The following is a 16,156-nucleotide window of genomic DNA, read 5'->3' on the forward strand; positions in this document are numbered from 1 at the left end:
CTCATGCCTGTAATCCCAGCACTTAAGAAGGCTGAGGTGAGAGGAATACTTGAGCCCAGGAGTTCAAGGCTGCAATGAGCTATGATCACACCACTGCACTCTAGCCTGGAAAACAGAACAAGACCCTGTCCCTTTAAAAAACAAAACCAAAAAAAAGCAAACAACTTTATTTTTATAAAAGGTACCTCAAGGCCAGACGTGGTGGCTCATGCCTGTAATCCCAGCATTTTGGGAGGCTGAGACGGGTGGATCACCTGAGGCCAGGAGTTCGAGACCAACCTGAGCAACATGGCAAAATCCCAACTCTACTAAAAATACAAAAATTACCCAGGTGTGGTTGTGCACCCCCCATAGTTCTAGCTACTCGGGAGCCTGTAGCAGAATTGCTTGAACCTGGGAGGCAGAGGTTGCAGTGACCCAAAACCACACCACTGCACTCCAGCACGGGTGACAGAGCAAGACTGTGTCTCAAAAAAAAAAAAAAAAAAAAAGTACCTGAAAAATACTCTCCTAGGGACCTCAAGTCTTTTCCTTTTTTAACCACTTATAAACATGCAAAAATGGTCTAGTAAGTCTAGAAGTATTTCACATGAGAGAATAGACTAATACACTGCGTAGATGATTTAATCAACCTTTTGTGCTTGTAAGGCAGCTTCCCGTTGTTGCCATCGTTTGTAAAGACCAAATAAGGGTGTGGCTCCATCTACCCACTGGATTAGTCCTGATCTTGTTCCTAGTGGTGTTACAGAATAGTGTCGAGCATGGAACCGGGGTGTTTCCTGGCGATTAATTGTAGCAAACATGGTATTCACAATAGATAGGAATTGCATTATTCTCTCATCCAGATGTAAATCCTCCAGTCCTATGAAAACAAAATTAAAATAGCTAGGATAGGTGATCAAACAGGGTTGGGAGCATACCACTCCTCTTTTTCAACTAGCAATGGCAGTCAAAAACTGACAGTCCATGAGGCACACTGAGAGCATTAAAGAATTCTATTTTGGGACAAAATATTGGCAGTAGATATTAGCATTATTAGCTGTACCTCACTTGTCCTGCTTGTACAAGTTCATACACAAAGTAGGGGTGGAAAATCTTTCTGCACGGCATCCAACCACTGCCCTTCAAAAGCACATAAGATATAGGGCACTGCAGGCTAATAATGACATGCAGAAATTCGCCTGAAATAATCTCCTACTATACACACCCACACTCACACAAAGCATTAGTAAGACTAATACTCTTCTGAAAAATGGAGGAAGTCTTAAATCCTACCTTTGAAAAGATAAGGATAGCTCTTCCCATCTGATCCAAGAAAGAGAAGTTTCTTTGGCTTGGTTTTAGTCGGTAAGATTGTGATGGTTCCGCCCACACTATGGATTGTGACAGTGTCTCTGGCTGAGACTTCCCCAGGAAGAGCAATTTCAGTGTTAGTCATGGCAGCTAACCATGGACTGATTTCTTCAAGACGCAAGATGTAACTTGCACGTTTCTGTGCTCTCTGTTGCAAACTTAGCATTATCTATATTCATAAGAGGGGAGAAACAAATTTACATTAGATTAGAACACTTATTTTCTTCCACATTCAATCTGGCATAAAAGTAAATTTTACGTCAAGGCGGCAGCTCATGCCTGTAATCCCAGCACTATGGGAGGCTGAGGTAGGCAGATCACTTGAGTTCAGGAGTTCAAGACCAGCCTGGGCAACATGGCAAAACCCCATCTCTACAAAGAATACAAAAGTTAGTTAGGCACAGTTGCTCGTGCCTGTAGTCCCAGATACTTGGGAAGCTAGGCAGGAGAAGAGGATCACCTGCGCCCAGGAGGCAGAGGTTGCAGAGCCGAGATTACACCACTACACGCCAGCCTGTGTGACAGAGGGAGACCCTGCCTCAAAAACAACAACAAAACTAAATTTTAAAATCCATACAACTATCTGTTGTTCTTATTTCTACATTTAACTCAGTACTGGGATCTGGGCCATCCTGGATGGGTTAACGCTGGGGGCTGATGTGCATTACAGGATTCTTTGTTAAGACTCTTTCTTTTCCTCTGTCCAAACAAGCAGTGAAATCACAGGAGATAGAAGGAAACCACTGCTGCGATCATCACCCAATTAGGGGCTTTTAGCAAACTATTAATAATTCCCCAATGTTGAGCTATGTATGCACAACAACAAAACAATCCAGTCCTTGCACTAGGTACAGCTAGCAGTCGGCTGTCAGGCTGACAAAACTTTAAAAAGCCACCTGCAAAGTTATTAACCTTAAATTACAAGAAAAAATGAGGCTCAATCTACTCCTATCAAACTGGAGGAGAGGAAATTTGGTGGATCTCTAAGAGACTTAACAAAACTGAAGAAAAGACAAAGACAAGTAAGAACATTTTTAACAGAGAAGTAACCATTTAGGTCTGACCACTTGAGGTTTGCAGAAAAGCCCTATAATACTTTCTAATAATCACAGGGAACAGACTGTATGTACAGTTGCGTTGTTACATACAGCGAACTCAATAATACGCACCCAAATTAACAAATTCTGGACTCCGCTTCCATGTGAAAAAATGTAAAGCAATTTTTAGCAAGCTCTGTTCATAAAAAGAAAAAAACCAATTGGAAACACCCCAAGTGCCAAATGACAAAAGAATAAATTGTGGTATTTTCATATAACAGATCATTGTTTAGCTACACAAACACACACAAAAAAATTGATCAATTATTTTAAAACTTAATACCGATCCAATATGGCAGTAAAAAGAAGCAGACGTACACACAATATGATCTCATTCGTAGAAGTTCAAAAACAGGCAGAAACTAAACAGTGTCATTTAGAAATGCATCTATAAACAAAAACTGTTTTTTAAAAAGTAGATAGTGATTAATTAAAACTCAGAAAACTGGTTGTGGGTGGGGAGATAAAATTAGGGAGAGAAGTAGGACTTCTATAAAGTTTAATTTCTTTAGGTAATTCCTTTTTTTTGAGCTGTACTATATCTAAAAGAGACACAGGTATTCTTAATTTTTAAAATTATTCTTTAAATGTACAAAATCATTTTAAAAATTTTCTGTGATTTATTATACACACACACACACATGTGCGCACACACATAGGGTTTACAGGGTTTCCTCCTATATTGTCTTCTGATTTTCTAACTTGATTTACTGAAAAGGAAACAAAGAAACAAGAAACTGGTCTTAGAACACAAGGAAACGCAGGCCGGGAGCAGTGGCTCACACCTGTAATCCCAGCACTTTGGGAGGCCAAGGAGGGTGGATCACTTGAGGCCAGGAGTTCGAGACCAGCCTGGCCAACATAGTGACACTCCGTCTCTACTAAAAGTACAACAATTAGCCAAGCGTGGTGGTGTGTGCCTGTAATCCCAGCTACACAGGTGGCTGAGGCAGGAGAATCACTTAAACCCAGGAGGCAGAGGTTGCAGTGAGCCAAGATCATGCCACTCACTCCAGCCTGGGCAACAGAGACTCCATCTCAAAAAAAAAACAAACAAACAAAAAAAACAACAACACCCTCCCCCTACACACACACACACACACACACACACACACACACACACACACACACACACACACACACACACACACACACACACACACACACACACACACACACACACACACACACACACTCCATCTCAAAAAAAAAAACCAACCAACACACACACACACACACACACACACACACACACACACACACACACACACACACACACTCCATCTCAAAAAAAAAAACCAACCAAACAAAAAAAAAACAACACCCCCCCGCCCACCTACACACACATACACACACAGAAACTCGAGTTTTGGCAAGAACACATAATAAACTTCATCCTTCATGTTAGTTTTCTTTCTTGTACTTCTAGCTATTTGCTCTGAATTTAGCACCTTGCATTTGCTAAAGTTGGCTGTACTTTTTGTTTCTACATGTATCTTTTAATAGCTTTCTCACTGCTCAAATTCAGTAAGGAAATCAGTTAGGAGCAATAAAGGTAAGAGACAGAGAAAAGAGGGAGGGAGAAGGAAAAGCTGGAGCCACAAAGTAATAAGCTCCCCCAACTAATGGTGTTATTTGCTATTAAAGATAAAGACCTAAGAGAATACAGAATTAAGAAAACCAAAATATAAAAGATAAGGATTCTCAAACATGTGACTACACTAATCATCCCACGCAGCATACGTGGAATTGATTCCAGAACTACTTGTAAAACTTTATGTTGTTTTAAGCGACTATTTTATCTGTTAGAAATACTGAATGCTCTCCTCATGAAAAACTACATAGACACAAAGTTAAATTTCTTATCTTTAATGAGGTAAATAAAGCAGGCAACCAATATTTAGCTCAGGGTCACAGCCCCTTCCTTGGCTAATTTCTTCATCTGTTGTTCACTGGTGTGAGCCTTCCATACATGAAAGATTGGGTACCTTTGCCATCCATCCCCCTTTGTCCACTGATTTCCAAATTCTTAAACAGAAACACTTTTTTCTATATTCCTTATAAGCAACTGGCCACAGGCTGCCTTCTACAGGCTTACAAAATCTCTTACATTCCAAGTAAGGAGTCCACTTATTTAAATTTCGTATCTCATAGGAACTGTGATGTGCCATTTCAGTAGCATGCTTGGGATTATTCTGTACCTCTTTAAATGGAATCCAGCTGCTCCCAGGCTTTGCAGGGTTCGATGGAGTCTTCAGTTTTTCTAGGGCATTTTCAATGGCATCACCATAGTTATCCTGAAACCATTTTTCATGAGGTGTTTCTGCAGGAGCCGCTGTGATACTCCTCACATGCTCCAAAGCAAATACGATGGGCTTCATCAAAGCTGTGTGCTTCTCCCGCATGATTGCAATTTTCTCTTCTCTGACCAAGAAGACATTTTTATTCAAAAACTTAAATGTGTACATTAAAGTTTTACACAAACATGAAACAATTTAAATATATCAACTGTTAAGTAAACAGTACCAAGGAATAAGTCTAAATAAAGCAATAACATATTCACAAAGTAAATTACTAACAAAGAATTTTTGTTTTTTTTATTTTTTGGAGACGGAGTTTTGCTCTGTCGCCAGGCTGGAGTGGAGTGGTACAATCTTGGCTCACTGCAACCTCCACCTCCCAGGTTCAAGCAATTCCTCTGCCTCAGCCTCCTGAGTAGCTGGGACTACACACGCGCGCCACCACGCCCAGCTAATTTTTTGTATTTTAGTAGAGATGGGGTTTCACCATGTTGGCCAGGATGGTCTCGATCTCCTGACCTCATGATCCGCCCACCTCAGCCTCCCAAAGTGCCGGAATTACAGGCATGAGTCACCGCACCCAGCCAAGAATGTTTTGTTTTTTAAAAAAATGCAGCTCATAAAAGAGGCAGCTCCTCTTTTCAATGAATTAAATGATGCAGGGAAAATGTGATATCAACATGCAAAATAATGAAGCAATAACTCAAAATGGATCAAAGACCTAAACTTAAAAGCTAAAACTACAAAACTCTTAGAAGAAAACATAAGGGAAGGGTTTCATGACACCAGAGTTGGCAATGATTCCTTGGATATGGCACCAAAAGCACAGACAAATTAAATTGAGCTACATCAAAATTAAAACTTCTGTAAATCAAAAAATACTATACACTATGGAGAGAATGAAAAGACAACCCACAGAATGGCAGTAAATATTTGCAAATCATGTATCTGATAAGGGTTAGTACCCTGAATACTAATAGAGAACTCCTACAATTCAACAATAAAAAAACAAAAAACCCAATTAAAAAATGGGCAAAGGACTTGGTAATGACATTTCTCCAAAGATAGGCAAATGGCCAATAAACACATGAAAGGATGCTCAACATCACTAGTCATTAGGAAAATGCAAATCAAAACCACAGTGAGATACCACTTCGCATCCATCACAACAGCTATTGTCAAAAAAAGAAAAGAAAAGAAGTGTTGCCAAGGAATAGGAACCCTCTTGCATGGCTAGGAGGATTGTAAAATGGTGCAGCCACTGTGGAAAAGTTTGTTGGCTCCTCAGTAAGTCAGACGTAGAACTGCCATACGATTCAGCAAATCCACTGGATCATCCACAAAATATACATGAAATTCACAAAAAATAATAGAAAGCACAGACTCAAACAGATACTCGTCCACCAATGTTCACAGCAGCATTGTTCATAGAGCTAAAATGTAGAAGCAACCCAGCTGTCCATACACGGATGGACAAAACGTGGTATAATCATACAATATTATTCAGCGTTAAAAAAATGAAATTCTATCACATGTTACAACATAATAAACCTTCAGGCCATTATTCTAAGTATAAAAAGCCAAACACAAAAAGATGGATACTTTATGTTTCTACTTCTATGAGGTAGCTAAAATAGGCAAATTCATAGAGATGGGAAGTAGAATAGAGGTGGCCAGGAACTGAGGTGAGGGGGAAATGAAGAGATAATCTTTAATGAGTACAGAGCTTCTTCTGCTTAAGATAATGAATAAGTTCTGGAAATGGACCGTGGTGATGGTTGTACAATATTGTGAATGTATTTAATGCCACTGAATTGTACACTTAAAAATGATTAAAATAGTAAATTTTATGTTATTTATACTTTCACACAAAGAGGCAGCTTCACCGTCTCAGGACAAGTGTATGGAAGCATACTTGCGTAAGGTGTTGTTGTTCTGGACTCTCTTCACCTCATCTTCGAGCTGCTGAATTCGTCTCAGGACATACATGTGTTGTTGCAGCAAAACTCCCAGCCAGAGCTCATCCCAGAGCACAGTGACCCTGCGCAGCTCAGCCACGAGCATCTGAACCTGCATACACAGCACACCCAAATAGCTCATCTACAAGCCTATGCACAGCACAGCTCTTCAAACACTGGACTTTGTAAGTTAAGTGTGTGCAATTTGTGCTCATTATACAATTGGAGAACGCTGACTAGTGATTGTCAATACAGATTGGCAAAAGCAATTTTTATTATTCTATAAAAAATTCTTCTACAACATGTGAGTTTCTTTGTACCTGTAACACCATGGTGGGGTTTGCAGAGGACAGCTTATCTACAATTTTGCTGTAACAATCCTGCATCATGGCTTGGTCTTCATTTAATCCACTTTTAGGTTCATCCTTATTGCTATCCTGAGATGCAGGAGGACTTCCTCCCTCACATTCAGAAACCAGCAATTCTTCTCCTTGAATATTGCCAAGTAAAGTTGGAATTGCAGTGGAAAATTTATTTCCTGTAATGAAATAGGAGAACAAGGAATATTTTCAACATTTCTCCCATGTGCATATGCTGAGTTAGGGAAAACACTGATAATCTATTTGACTCAAGAGCAGTCATTGAACTCATTTGCCTTCCAGGGATAGAACTGATTAAAGATTGTGGATATTCTGCCTTTTTATAGGTTGAGCTTTCATATTTATTAATATTATAAGCTAATGGAAGATACAAAAGAGAAAGATAATAAGTGTTTAACAAATAATGTATTCTTCAAGCCAGAGTTCAAAAATTAGTATAATCCTTTTTTTTTTTTTTTTGGAAACAGGGTCTAGCTCTGTTGCCCAGGTTGGAGTACAGTGGCACAATCTCGGTTCACTGCAACCTGTCTCCTGGGTTCAAGTGATTCTTGTGCCTCAGCCTCGTGAATAGCTGGGACTATAGGTGTGTGCTACCATACCCAGCTAATTTTTTTATTTTTTTAATAGAAACAGGGTTTCACCATGTTGTCCAGGCTGGTCTCAAACTCCTGGCCTCAAGTGATCCACCCTCCTCGGCCTCCCAAAGTGCTGGTATTACAGGTGTGAGCCACTGCACCTGGCCAAAATTTGGTATAATTCTTATCTACCAGTAACAGCTCAGTGAGCCTGGCAGAGTTACTCCATTTCTCCATGTCTTGGTGGATTACTGTCAAGGCTACAGATAATGTGTAAAGCACATGTCCTGGTGCCAGATACACAGTAGTTACTCCCTCGATAAATGCTAATTATTACTATTAAAAAACGTACAGCCGGGCACGGTGGCTCATACCTGTAATCCTATCACTTTGGGAGGCCGAGGCAAGTGGATCACGAAATCAGGAGTCCAAGACCAGCCTGGCCAAGATGGTGAAACCCCGACTCTACTGAAAGTACAAAAATTAGCCGGGCATGGTGGCACACGCATGTAATCCCAGCTACTCAGGAAGCTGAGGCAGAGAGCTGCTTAAACCTGGGAGGCGGAGACTGCAGTGAGCTGAGATGGCGCCACTGCACTCCAGCCTGGGTGACAGAGTGAGACTCCATCTCAAAAAAAAAAAAAAAAACCTACAAAACTCTAACAACTCTGGAACACAAAGCTTAAAAACTTTGACCTAACTAAAATTACTGGCACAGTCACTTATACTTAAAGTAGCAATATTTGAATATTCCATACCTGAAGCCTGGGATTCACTACTAAGCGATATGGTACCCACTATTGCAGGATACAATATGAGATGTGGGGAATCTTGAGCCACGCGGCAGAGAAGGTTACAAATACTTTGGCGCACATACACTTCAGGGTGGTTTAAGCGTGAGAAAAGTTGTGGAATAATTCCTTCAGGACAAGAAGAGAGAAAGACACTTTAAAGTTATTTAAAACTATGAAGAAACTATCAGCATCGTAGATCAAACAGATAAAACCTGATGTGTGTCGGCATTAGTACGAATTTTAAGAGTTCAAACTTCTCCCTGTGATAATAAAGAACCATATACAATAGTTCTTGATTCGCAAGTCTGGTTAAGGTTGGTTTAGATACAGAGCTGTAATCAAAGTTCAGGGCAGCCCAAAAATGTTAGAGAAATGTATCTTCTGTGAATGCCTACAAACAAGGCAGACACAGACAATTTTTACAGAGGGTATATAAAACCTTTTGAAAATTTTTCACCACCCTCTCCAAAACTCATTTTGTATATAAAAAGCTCCTGCCTTTCAGCTTCCCATTTCTTGGAAAGGTGGGAGGAAAAGTCCTAGTGATGTAACAAGCAGTGCAGGGTGTCCTAGGAAGTTAATCTGGCTGTTCTTTTTACACATTCAAATAATAAACATAAGGAAACCACTTTTTGAAATTTTATATATCCTAGTGAGAAACTATTTTTCCTGAAACATTTTATGCAGGTCTCACCTCTCCACGGTGCAGTGGGTGTTGTCTCCAAGCCGTGCTCCAGATACTGCCGAAGCTCACCAGCGTGCTTCACAAGCAACCGCAGCAGGCGCAATGTGGCCATCACGATCATGTCATCAGTGCTCTGTTCCACTCTGTGACTTAAATGCAGCCTAGGGTCATCCTCATCTAAAGGAATCTAAGAGTGAAAGATGAGGGGAATAAGTAAGACAATAACTCAGAACACTACTTTTGTTTAGTAAGAAAAAGTTTCCAAATAAATTTTCTTAGAACACTGTGCTACATACTTGACCAGCGTTGAGTTTAAGGAAAGTAAAGTATGCACTGCAAGAGAGTTTGTACAGGCTGAATATTCTATCTACAACTTTCCTCCACACTTTAATAACTCCTTCAGTTGCACTTTCATCAAGTTCTGAAAGCCATGGGCAGCTTGATATCAACTGACGCCAGATAACATCAACCATGTCATCTTCTTCGTTATCTTCACTCTCTGTTATCTGAAGCGTTATATCTTCATCCTGAAGAAAAATTGTGCACAAAATGCTATTTTAAATACAAACTGAAAAGGGAAAAAGGTATGTAATTTGACTATCATAAAAAATTCTTCTCATATATAAAAGATAAAATTATCCCACATGTAATGTTACACACAGTAAGTCAATGTCAGTATGCTTCTCTTTATGATATATTTACTAATATGAAGCCAGTGAAGAAGAATATAAGCATTTAGCAAAGACTAGACTTTTCTGGGGTTTCGTTGTACTTTAAATGCTTCCAAGTTACAATACAGTATTCTGCCTGCAGAAATTTTTTTTTTCCTTGTGACAAAGTCTCACTCTGTCACCCAGGCTGGAGTGCAATGGCACAATCATGGCTCACTGCAACCTCTCTGCCTCCCAGGTTCAAGCGATTCTCATGCCTCAGCCTCCTAAGTAGCCGAGATTACAGGTGCCCACTACCACGCCCTCCTGTTTTTTTGTGTTTTTAGTAGAGACAGGGTTTCACCATGTTGGCCAGGCTTGTCTCAAACTCCTGACCTCAGGTGATCCGCCTGCCTCGGCCTCTCAAAGTGCTGGAATTACAGGTGTGAGCCACCGCACCCAGCCTATGCCTGCAAAAAAATAAGCACAATCTGCTCAAAAGTTTGAAGCTGAATGTACACAGAATACATATACTAAACCTCATTCTCTTCACAGTATTGTTTATGTATCAGACACCAGCTAGGGAGAGACTTAGATACGCTGCTGTTTACAGCAAGAACTGATCGATATAGCTTAGCTTGGCAAATAAAATCCATGCCTTTGAGGACTGCAACTAAATAATATATTGCTTTGGCATTCTAGAATTGACGGAACTCTGAGGGGAGAGAGTGTGAATTATACAGATCATCTAGTCCATTTTCAACACTGGCTGCACATTAGCATCACCTAGTAAGTTTAAATACACACACACACACCCCTCATTCAGAATATCTGGGAGTGAGTTTCGTGCACTGGCATATTTTAAAAGCTCACAACCAAGGATTAAGAACTTACAATTTCTGATAAAAGTAATTAAAAAATAAATTTAATTTACCTAAAATGAACTTCACTTATTAACTTTTTTTCTTTTGAGACAGTATCACTCTGTCACCCAGGCTGGAGTGCAGTAGTGTGATCTCACTGCAACATTCAAGTGGTTCTCCTGCCTCAGCCTCCCGAGTAGCTGGCATTACAGGCATGCACCACCACACCCTGCTAATTTTTGTATTTTTAGTAGAGATGGGGTTTCGCCATGTTGGCCAGGCTGGTCTCGAACTCCTGACCTCAAGTGATCCACCCACCTCAGCCTCCCAAAGTGCTGAGATTACAGGTGTGAGCCACCGTACCAGGCCAACTTCGCCTATTTTTAACAGGACTCTAAGGAAATGCCTTATTTTCTCAAAAGAAGTATATTCTTCTTAGAAAAATATAACTCATTTTCATCTTAAAATGCAGAAGTTTTTATTTACAACAACAATTGGTAAGCCCCATTCAATATTTTATCAAATATATATGATCAATTTTCTCAAAATCAATGATTTGGAGTAGCAGTCTTGCCCCAAGCACCACGTTTTCCTTGCCTGAATCCCCGCTGGCCGACACACAGCCTGTCCAAGAATACCATATATTCTCTCTTTCTCTTCCTCAGTTATAGTGTCTGGAAGCAGATTCTGAACTTCAGATTTTTCTCTAGGCAGCAGACGAACACCTTCTCCCTGACTATAAAAATAAACAAGTCATCAGTATTTCAGCTACCCAAACTTTACTATATCAGCAGACATTTAAATATCTATTTATGCAATGCATAAATAAACTACACATTTAAACATACCTGGCATTGTCAACCACCTTTCTGCCCCACCTATAAGCCCAGCTGGCCAATGCTGCCCAAGATTTGGCTACTTCAGGTGCCTGTACTGAAGACAGGTGATACAACTGTCCCAAAATGAAGTCAGGTTCTCCAACTCCAATATGCACTGCCAAAATGGACAAAAAAATAATTATAATAAAAGAACTCAACAATGTTACATTCATAAATTTCTAATGACATTCCCATTAGCATTTTAGGTTTTTATCTGCAAGCAATCAAAAGTTCCATAATATTACTGTACATAACTTGATAAGGCACAAATATGAATTATGTTCTCTAAAAGGGTGGTATGTTGAAATGAATTCATTAGCTTCCCAAGTAAGATTATATTATCTCCTGTGGAAGACATCAATGTCTTTCATGACACTGAACATTGTAAACAGTCAGGTGTCAGCTGTGCTGTAGAATGTCTTGCATTATGAATCTGACTGGCTATTTCCTCATGATCAGATTCACTTTAATCATTCTGGCAAAAATAATAAATAGGTGATGAGTATACTGTTTCATTCATACAGACTCATGAGGCAAACATCTTTATTCCCTTGTTAGAGGTGAAGACACTGCCTGCTATAGTGCATCTGCCAAGATGAAGATTTATAATGACCACAAGATATATCCTTTATGAATATCAAGACTCTATCAAAATTATTAACACCAATGTAAGTAATTAAACTCTTAGGCTTCAGAACAACAAAATTAAGGTATATTCTCATGTTTCAGCAAAGAAAATCATCTCCCAAATTTTCTCTCAAATTTTAAAAACAGGGGAATTATGCCTTCCACAACAGGCACTCAAACATGGACAGAATCAACTACCCTATCTGTAAGGTATCTTTCTGTTACTAGCACTAGCATCAGAATGGGAAACTTGAATCTTTATATAGTTTCTGTGTTCCACCAATCAATAGGAACACAGGTAACTATTTTAAATCTTTGTTGCTCCTTCTATTGTGAGGTGAAATTTTTTGATATGAGGGGCAGGATCTTATTGCCAGCAAAAACATCTAAGTCCATAAAAGCAAATACCTGGGGGCAGAGTTCAGTGACTTCCAAAATGGCATTCGATCCTAAATATGTTTTGGTTATTTCCCGACAATAAAATAAACTCGATTTCCACAGATATACTTTTTATGGAAAATTATAGCCAGCATAACATTATAAACTTTAAAACAGAAAAAAATATAGCTTCTAAAATTAATATTCTAAAGCTAATAAAGCAACTCTACCTGTAGATTCACTCTCGATCCGAGGATACTCTTCTTCCATCGTATTAATAGATGGCAGTTCTATTAGAGTGAGTATGTTTTTAGACAAAGTAGAAAGACCTGTGAAGTTCTGTTGGTGCTGAGCTCTGTAAACCTGTTTCAGCTGTCCTGAAATCTCTTTCCATTCTGCCTGGATCCATTTAGCCAGTGTCAGAATTGACTTAGCAACTGCATATTCAGCTTTCGCAGACTTGCAGAAAGATATGGCACAAGAACTCAACATTTCCATTGCATGCGTTGACTGGCCTACAGAAAACCACAAAGTCAGAACTTAGAACATTTAAAAGCAAATGATGGAGGGAGGCACTTGGATTAGGAAACAAACATCAACATGGTGATGACACCACCATGTTGATGGTTTCAAAGTCCTGTGCTCAAGCAATCCTACTGTCTTAGCCTCCCAAAGTGCTGAGATTGCAGGCATGAGCCACTATGCCCAGCTGAAATACTAAACTTTTTTTTTTTTTTTTGAGACAGGGTTTCACTCTGTCACCCAGGCTGGAGTGCAGTAGCACAATCAGGGCTCACTGTAGCCTCAACTTCCCAGGCTCAAGCAATTCTCCTGCCTCAGCCCCTCAAGGAGCCGGAACTACAGGCATGTTCCACCACACCCCCCTAATTTCTTTGAATTTCAGTATAGCTGAGGTTTCACCCTGTTGCCCAGGCTGGTGTCAAACTCCTAAGCTCAAACAATCCTCCCATCTTGGCCTCCCAAAGTGCTCAGATTGCAGGCATGAGCACCTGGCCCAAAATAATAAAGTTAAAAAAACATGTAAATTCAGTCATCAATGATCTCCGGAAATACTTCTTACTTTAATACCTTGCAACAAAATTCTTTTAAAAGCACAGAATTATAAAGGTAAGTCAGTAATAAGCAACTTATTATTCAGGATGCAAATGTTCTGCAACAGCTGGAAATGATCAACTTTGCTATTACTACCTTATACCATACATACAACAGTAATATTCATATACATGATTTTTATTATACTTATGTATTAACCATAATTAATTTTACTAACCTGCTGTATATAGCAATTTGGTTTTTTCAATATCAAGTTCAGGCCCCCATTTTTCATCCACTTGACCTTGGGTTGATAGTTTTTTAAAATGTTGGACTAAATCCTGCGCAGTGGTGGTCTTTCCCAGCTGAACTTCACTGCACTGTGCCAGCAGTCTTGTTGCAAGGGACACATTCCCTCGTTTTCTAGCAAATTTTGCTGCTGTTAGACCTAATTCCATGAGATGGCTTCTAATTGGGACTGTTTGTTCTGAAGAGAGGAAAACGTTTTATTAGTCCCTAATTTGTCTAAACCAGATTGCATGGAAACATGGCCAAAAAATTATTCCCCAACTATCCCTCTTCTGCACCACCTCCTGAAACAAAGATAACTCATCCTCAAATCCCTAGCAGCTACCACAGTGAGATACAATGAACAGGTTTTACTAAATTAAATGTATACAATGAAGTAAAGTCAAGTCATTCATTTCAATAAATTTCTTTTTAGTTTCTGAATCTTTGGCAAAAAGCCTAGGCCAACGGGTAGGGAAAGCAAGGAAGCAGGGAAGGCTAAACCACCCCCCTGCACTTCTTCTGTAAGTACTCTCTGCCCTTCAACCATTCTCCTGGTTTTCTTCCTACGTTGCTGAAGAATCCTCAGCCTCTTTCTCTTCCATCACTCATCCATTAAACACCGGTGCTCCTTGGACTCAGTCCTAGGCTCTCTACTTTTCCCACTGCATACTCTCCCTGGACATCATAATCTTTTCCTGTGTCTTCAATTACCACAGAAATGCTGACAACCGCTGAATCTTCACCCAGACCTGATCTGAATCCCACCTGCCAACTGGTCATCTACACTCTATTTATTTCAAGAGTGCTTCCACTAATGTCAGTCATGCCAAATGGAGTTCATTTTCCACCACCCTCCAAATCTTTTACTCCCTTTTTCCATTTTCCCCTTCTCAAGGAAGGGCACAGGATCAGCCGGCTGCCTGTGAAAGTACTTGGCCACCATCACAGACTTTACTTTCAACCCTCATGGCCCATTTGCTTTTCTCTTTCCCTACTGCCACCCTAGTTACCCTCTTTAGCAGAGACTTCAGCATAACTTAGGTCCTTTTGCCCCCATTCTTATACTCTTCTAATCCATTTTCCAACTTGCAACTGAAGTGATATTACACAAAGGGTAAATCTGAACATTTCACTTCCCTGCTTAAAAGCCTCGGATGACTTCTCACTGCCATTCTGACAAATCCCAAACTCCTGAATTTGGCTTGTTACTGATGCCTTCCAGCATTCAATTCCAATCTCAATCTCATCCAGTGCTCCATCTCTTCCTACTCTCTTAGGTGAACTGAGTCATCTAAGAATCATTATTTTCTCTGGCCTGCACACGTTTTTTCTAACCAAGTCAGCCTGCCTTCTTCCTCATCTTTATCTTCCTTAACTCTCAGCTTAAATGTTACTTCCCCACAAGTCTTTTTCTGATTCCTAGGATTAAATCAGGTGCCCTCATTATTTGCTATTCCTTCTTGTGGGTTTGTTTTTTGAGACAGGGTGTCACTCTGTCACCCAGGCTGGAGTGCAGTGGCATGATCATAGCTCGCTGCAGCCTTCATTTCCCAGGCTCATGCTCTCTGCCCACCTCAGCCTCCTAAGCAGCTGGGACTACAGGCACATGCCACCACACCCAGGTGATTTTTTTTTTTTTTGAGATAGAGTCTCACTCTGTTGCCCAGGCTGGAGTGCAGTGGCGTGATCTTGGCTCAATGCAAGATCCTCCTCCCAGGTTCATGCCATTCTCCTGCCCAGCCTCCCGAGTAGCTGGGACTACAGGCGCCCGCCCCCACGTCCGGCTAATTTTTTTGTATTTTTAGTAGAAATGGGGTTTCACCGTGTTATCCAGGATGGTCTCAATCTCCTGACCTCGTGATCCACCCGCCTCAGCATCTCAAAGTGCTGGGATTACAGGCGTGAGCCACTGCGCCCGGCCCACACCCGGGTGATTTTTAAAATTCTTCTAGTAGAGACAGGGTCTCGCTCTGTCGGGTCACCATGTTTGATGTCAGTTTTCCCTGCCAGAATCTACAATCTCCTTGATCACCATTATATCCCAATGTAGAGCACAGTACCTGGTACAAAGCACATTTGATCAATACTTGCTGAATAAAGAAATAAAAATGAAGAGGCACTCCAGCCTGGGCAACAGAGTGAGATGGTCTCAAAAGAAAAAAAAAAGGACTGGAAAGGAGATGAGGGTACTTGTGAAGCCATATTATATGACACGCTCTGTGCTAGGACTTTTACATACCTTGTCTCATCTCTTCATCTCATATAATCCTTACA

At 40.3% G+C, this 16,156-nt stretch overlaps 1 protein-coding gene across 7 annotated transcripts in view; it reads right to left on the bottom strand.

The window, feature by feature from the left end:
- SMG1 (SMG1 nonsense mediated mRNA decay associated PI3K related kinase) overlaps nt 1–16,156 on the bottom strand; it is a 114,605-nt gene that overhangs the window by 29,919 nt on the left and 68,530 nt on the right. For all 7 annotated transcript variants that reach the window (XM_024241383.3, XM_024241381.3, XM_024241382.2 and 4 more), the window contains 12 exons: nt 13,830–14,078; nt 12,769–13,053; nt 11,504–11,648; nt 11,253–11,391; nt 9,439–9,669; nt 9,152–9,329; nt 8,422–8,583; nt 7,029–7,246; nt 6,666–6,820; nt 4,652–4,874; nt 1,276–1,522; nt 633–862 (listed from right to left, as the gene is read on the bottom strand). In XM_024241383.3, coding sequence (XP_024097151.1) covers nt 633–862; nt 1,276–1,522; nt 4,652–4,874; nt 6,666–6,820; nt 7,029–7,246; nt 8,422–8,583; nt 9,152–9,329; nt 9,439–9,669; nt 11,253–11,391; nt 11,504–11,648; nt 12,769–13,053; nt 13,830–14,078 — 2,462 coding nt within the window. The remainder of the gene's footprint in view (nt 1–632; nt 863–1,275; nt 1,523–4,651; nt 4,875–6,665; nt 6,821–7,028; nt 7,247–8,421; nt 8,584–9,151; nt 9,330–9,438; nt 9,670–11,252; nt 11,392–11,503; nt 11,649–12,768; nt 13,054–13,829; nt 14,079–16,156) is intronic.

Source organism: Pongo abelii, chromosome 18 (genome assembly GCF_028885655.2).
Source record: "Pongo abelii isolate AG06213 chromosome 18, NHGRI_mPonAbe1-v2.0_pri, whole genome shotgun sequence".
Taxonomy (NCBI): domain Eukaryota; kingdom Metazoa; phylum Chordata; class Mammalia; order Primates; family Hominidae; genus Pongo; species Pongo abelii.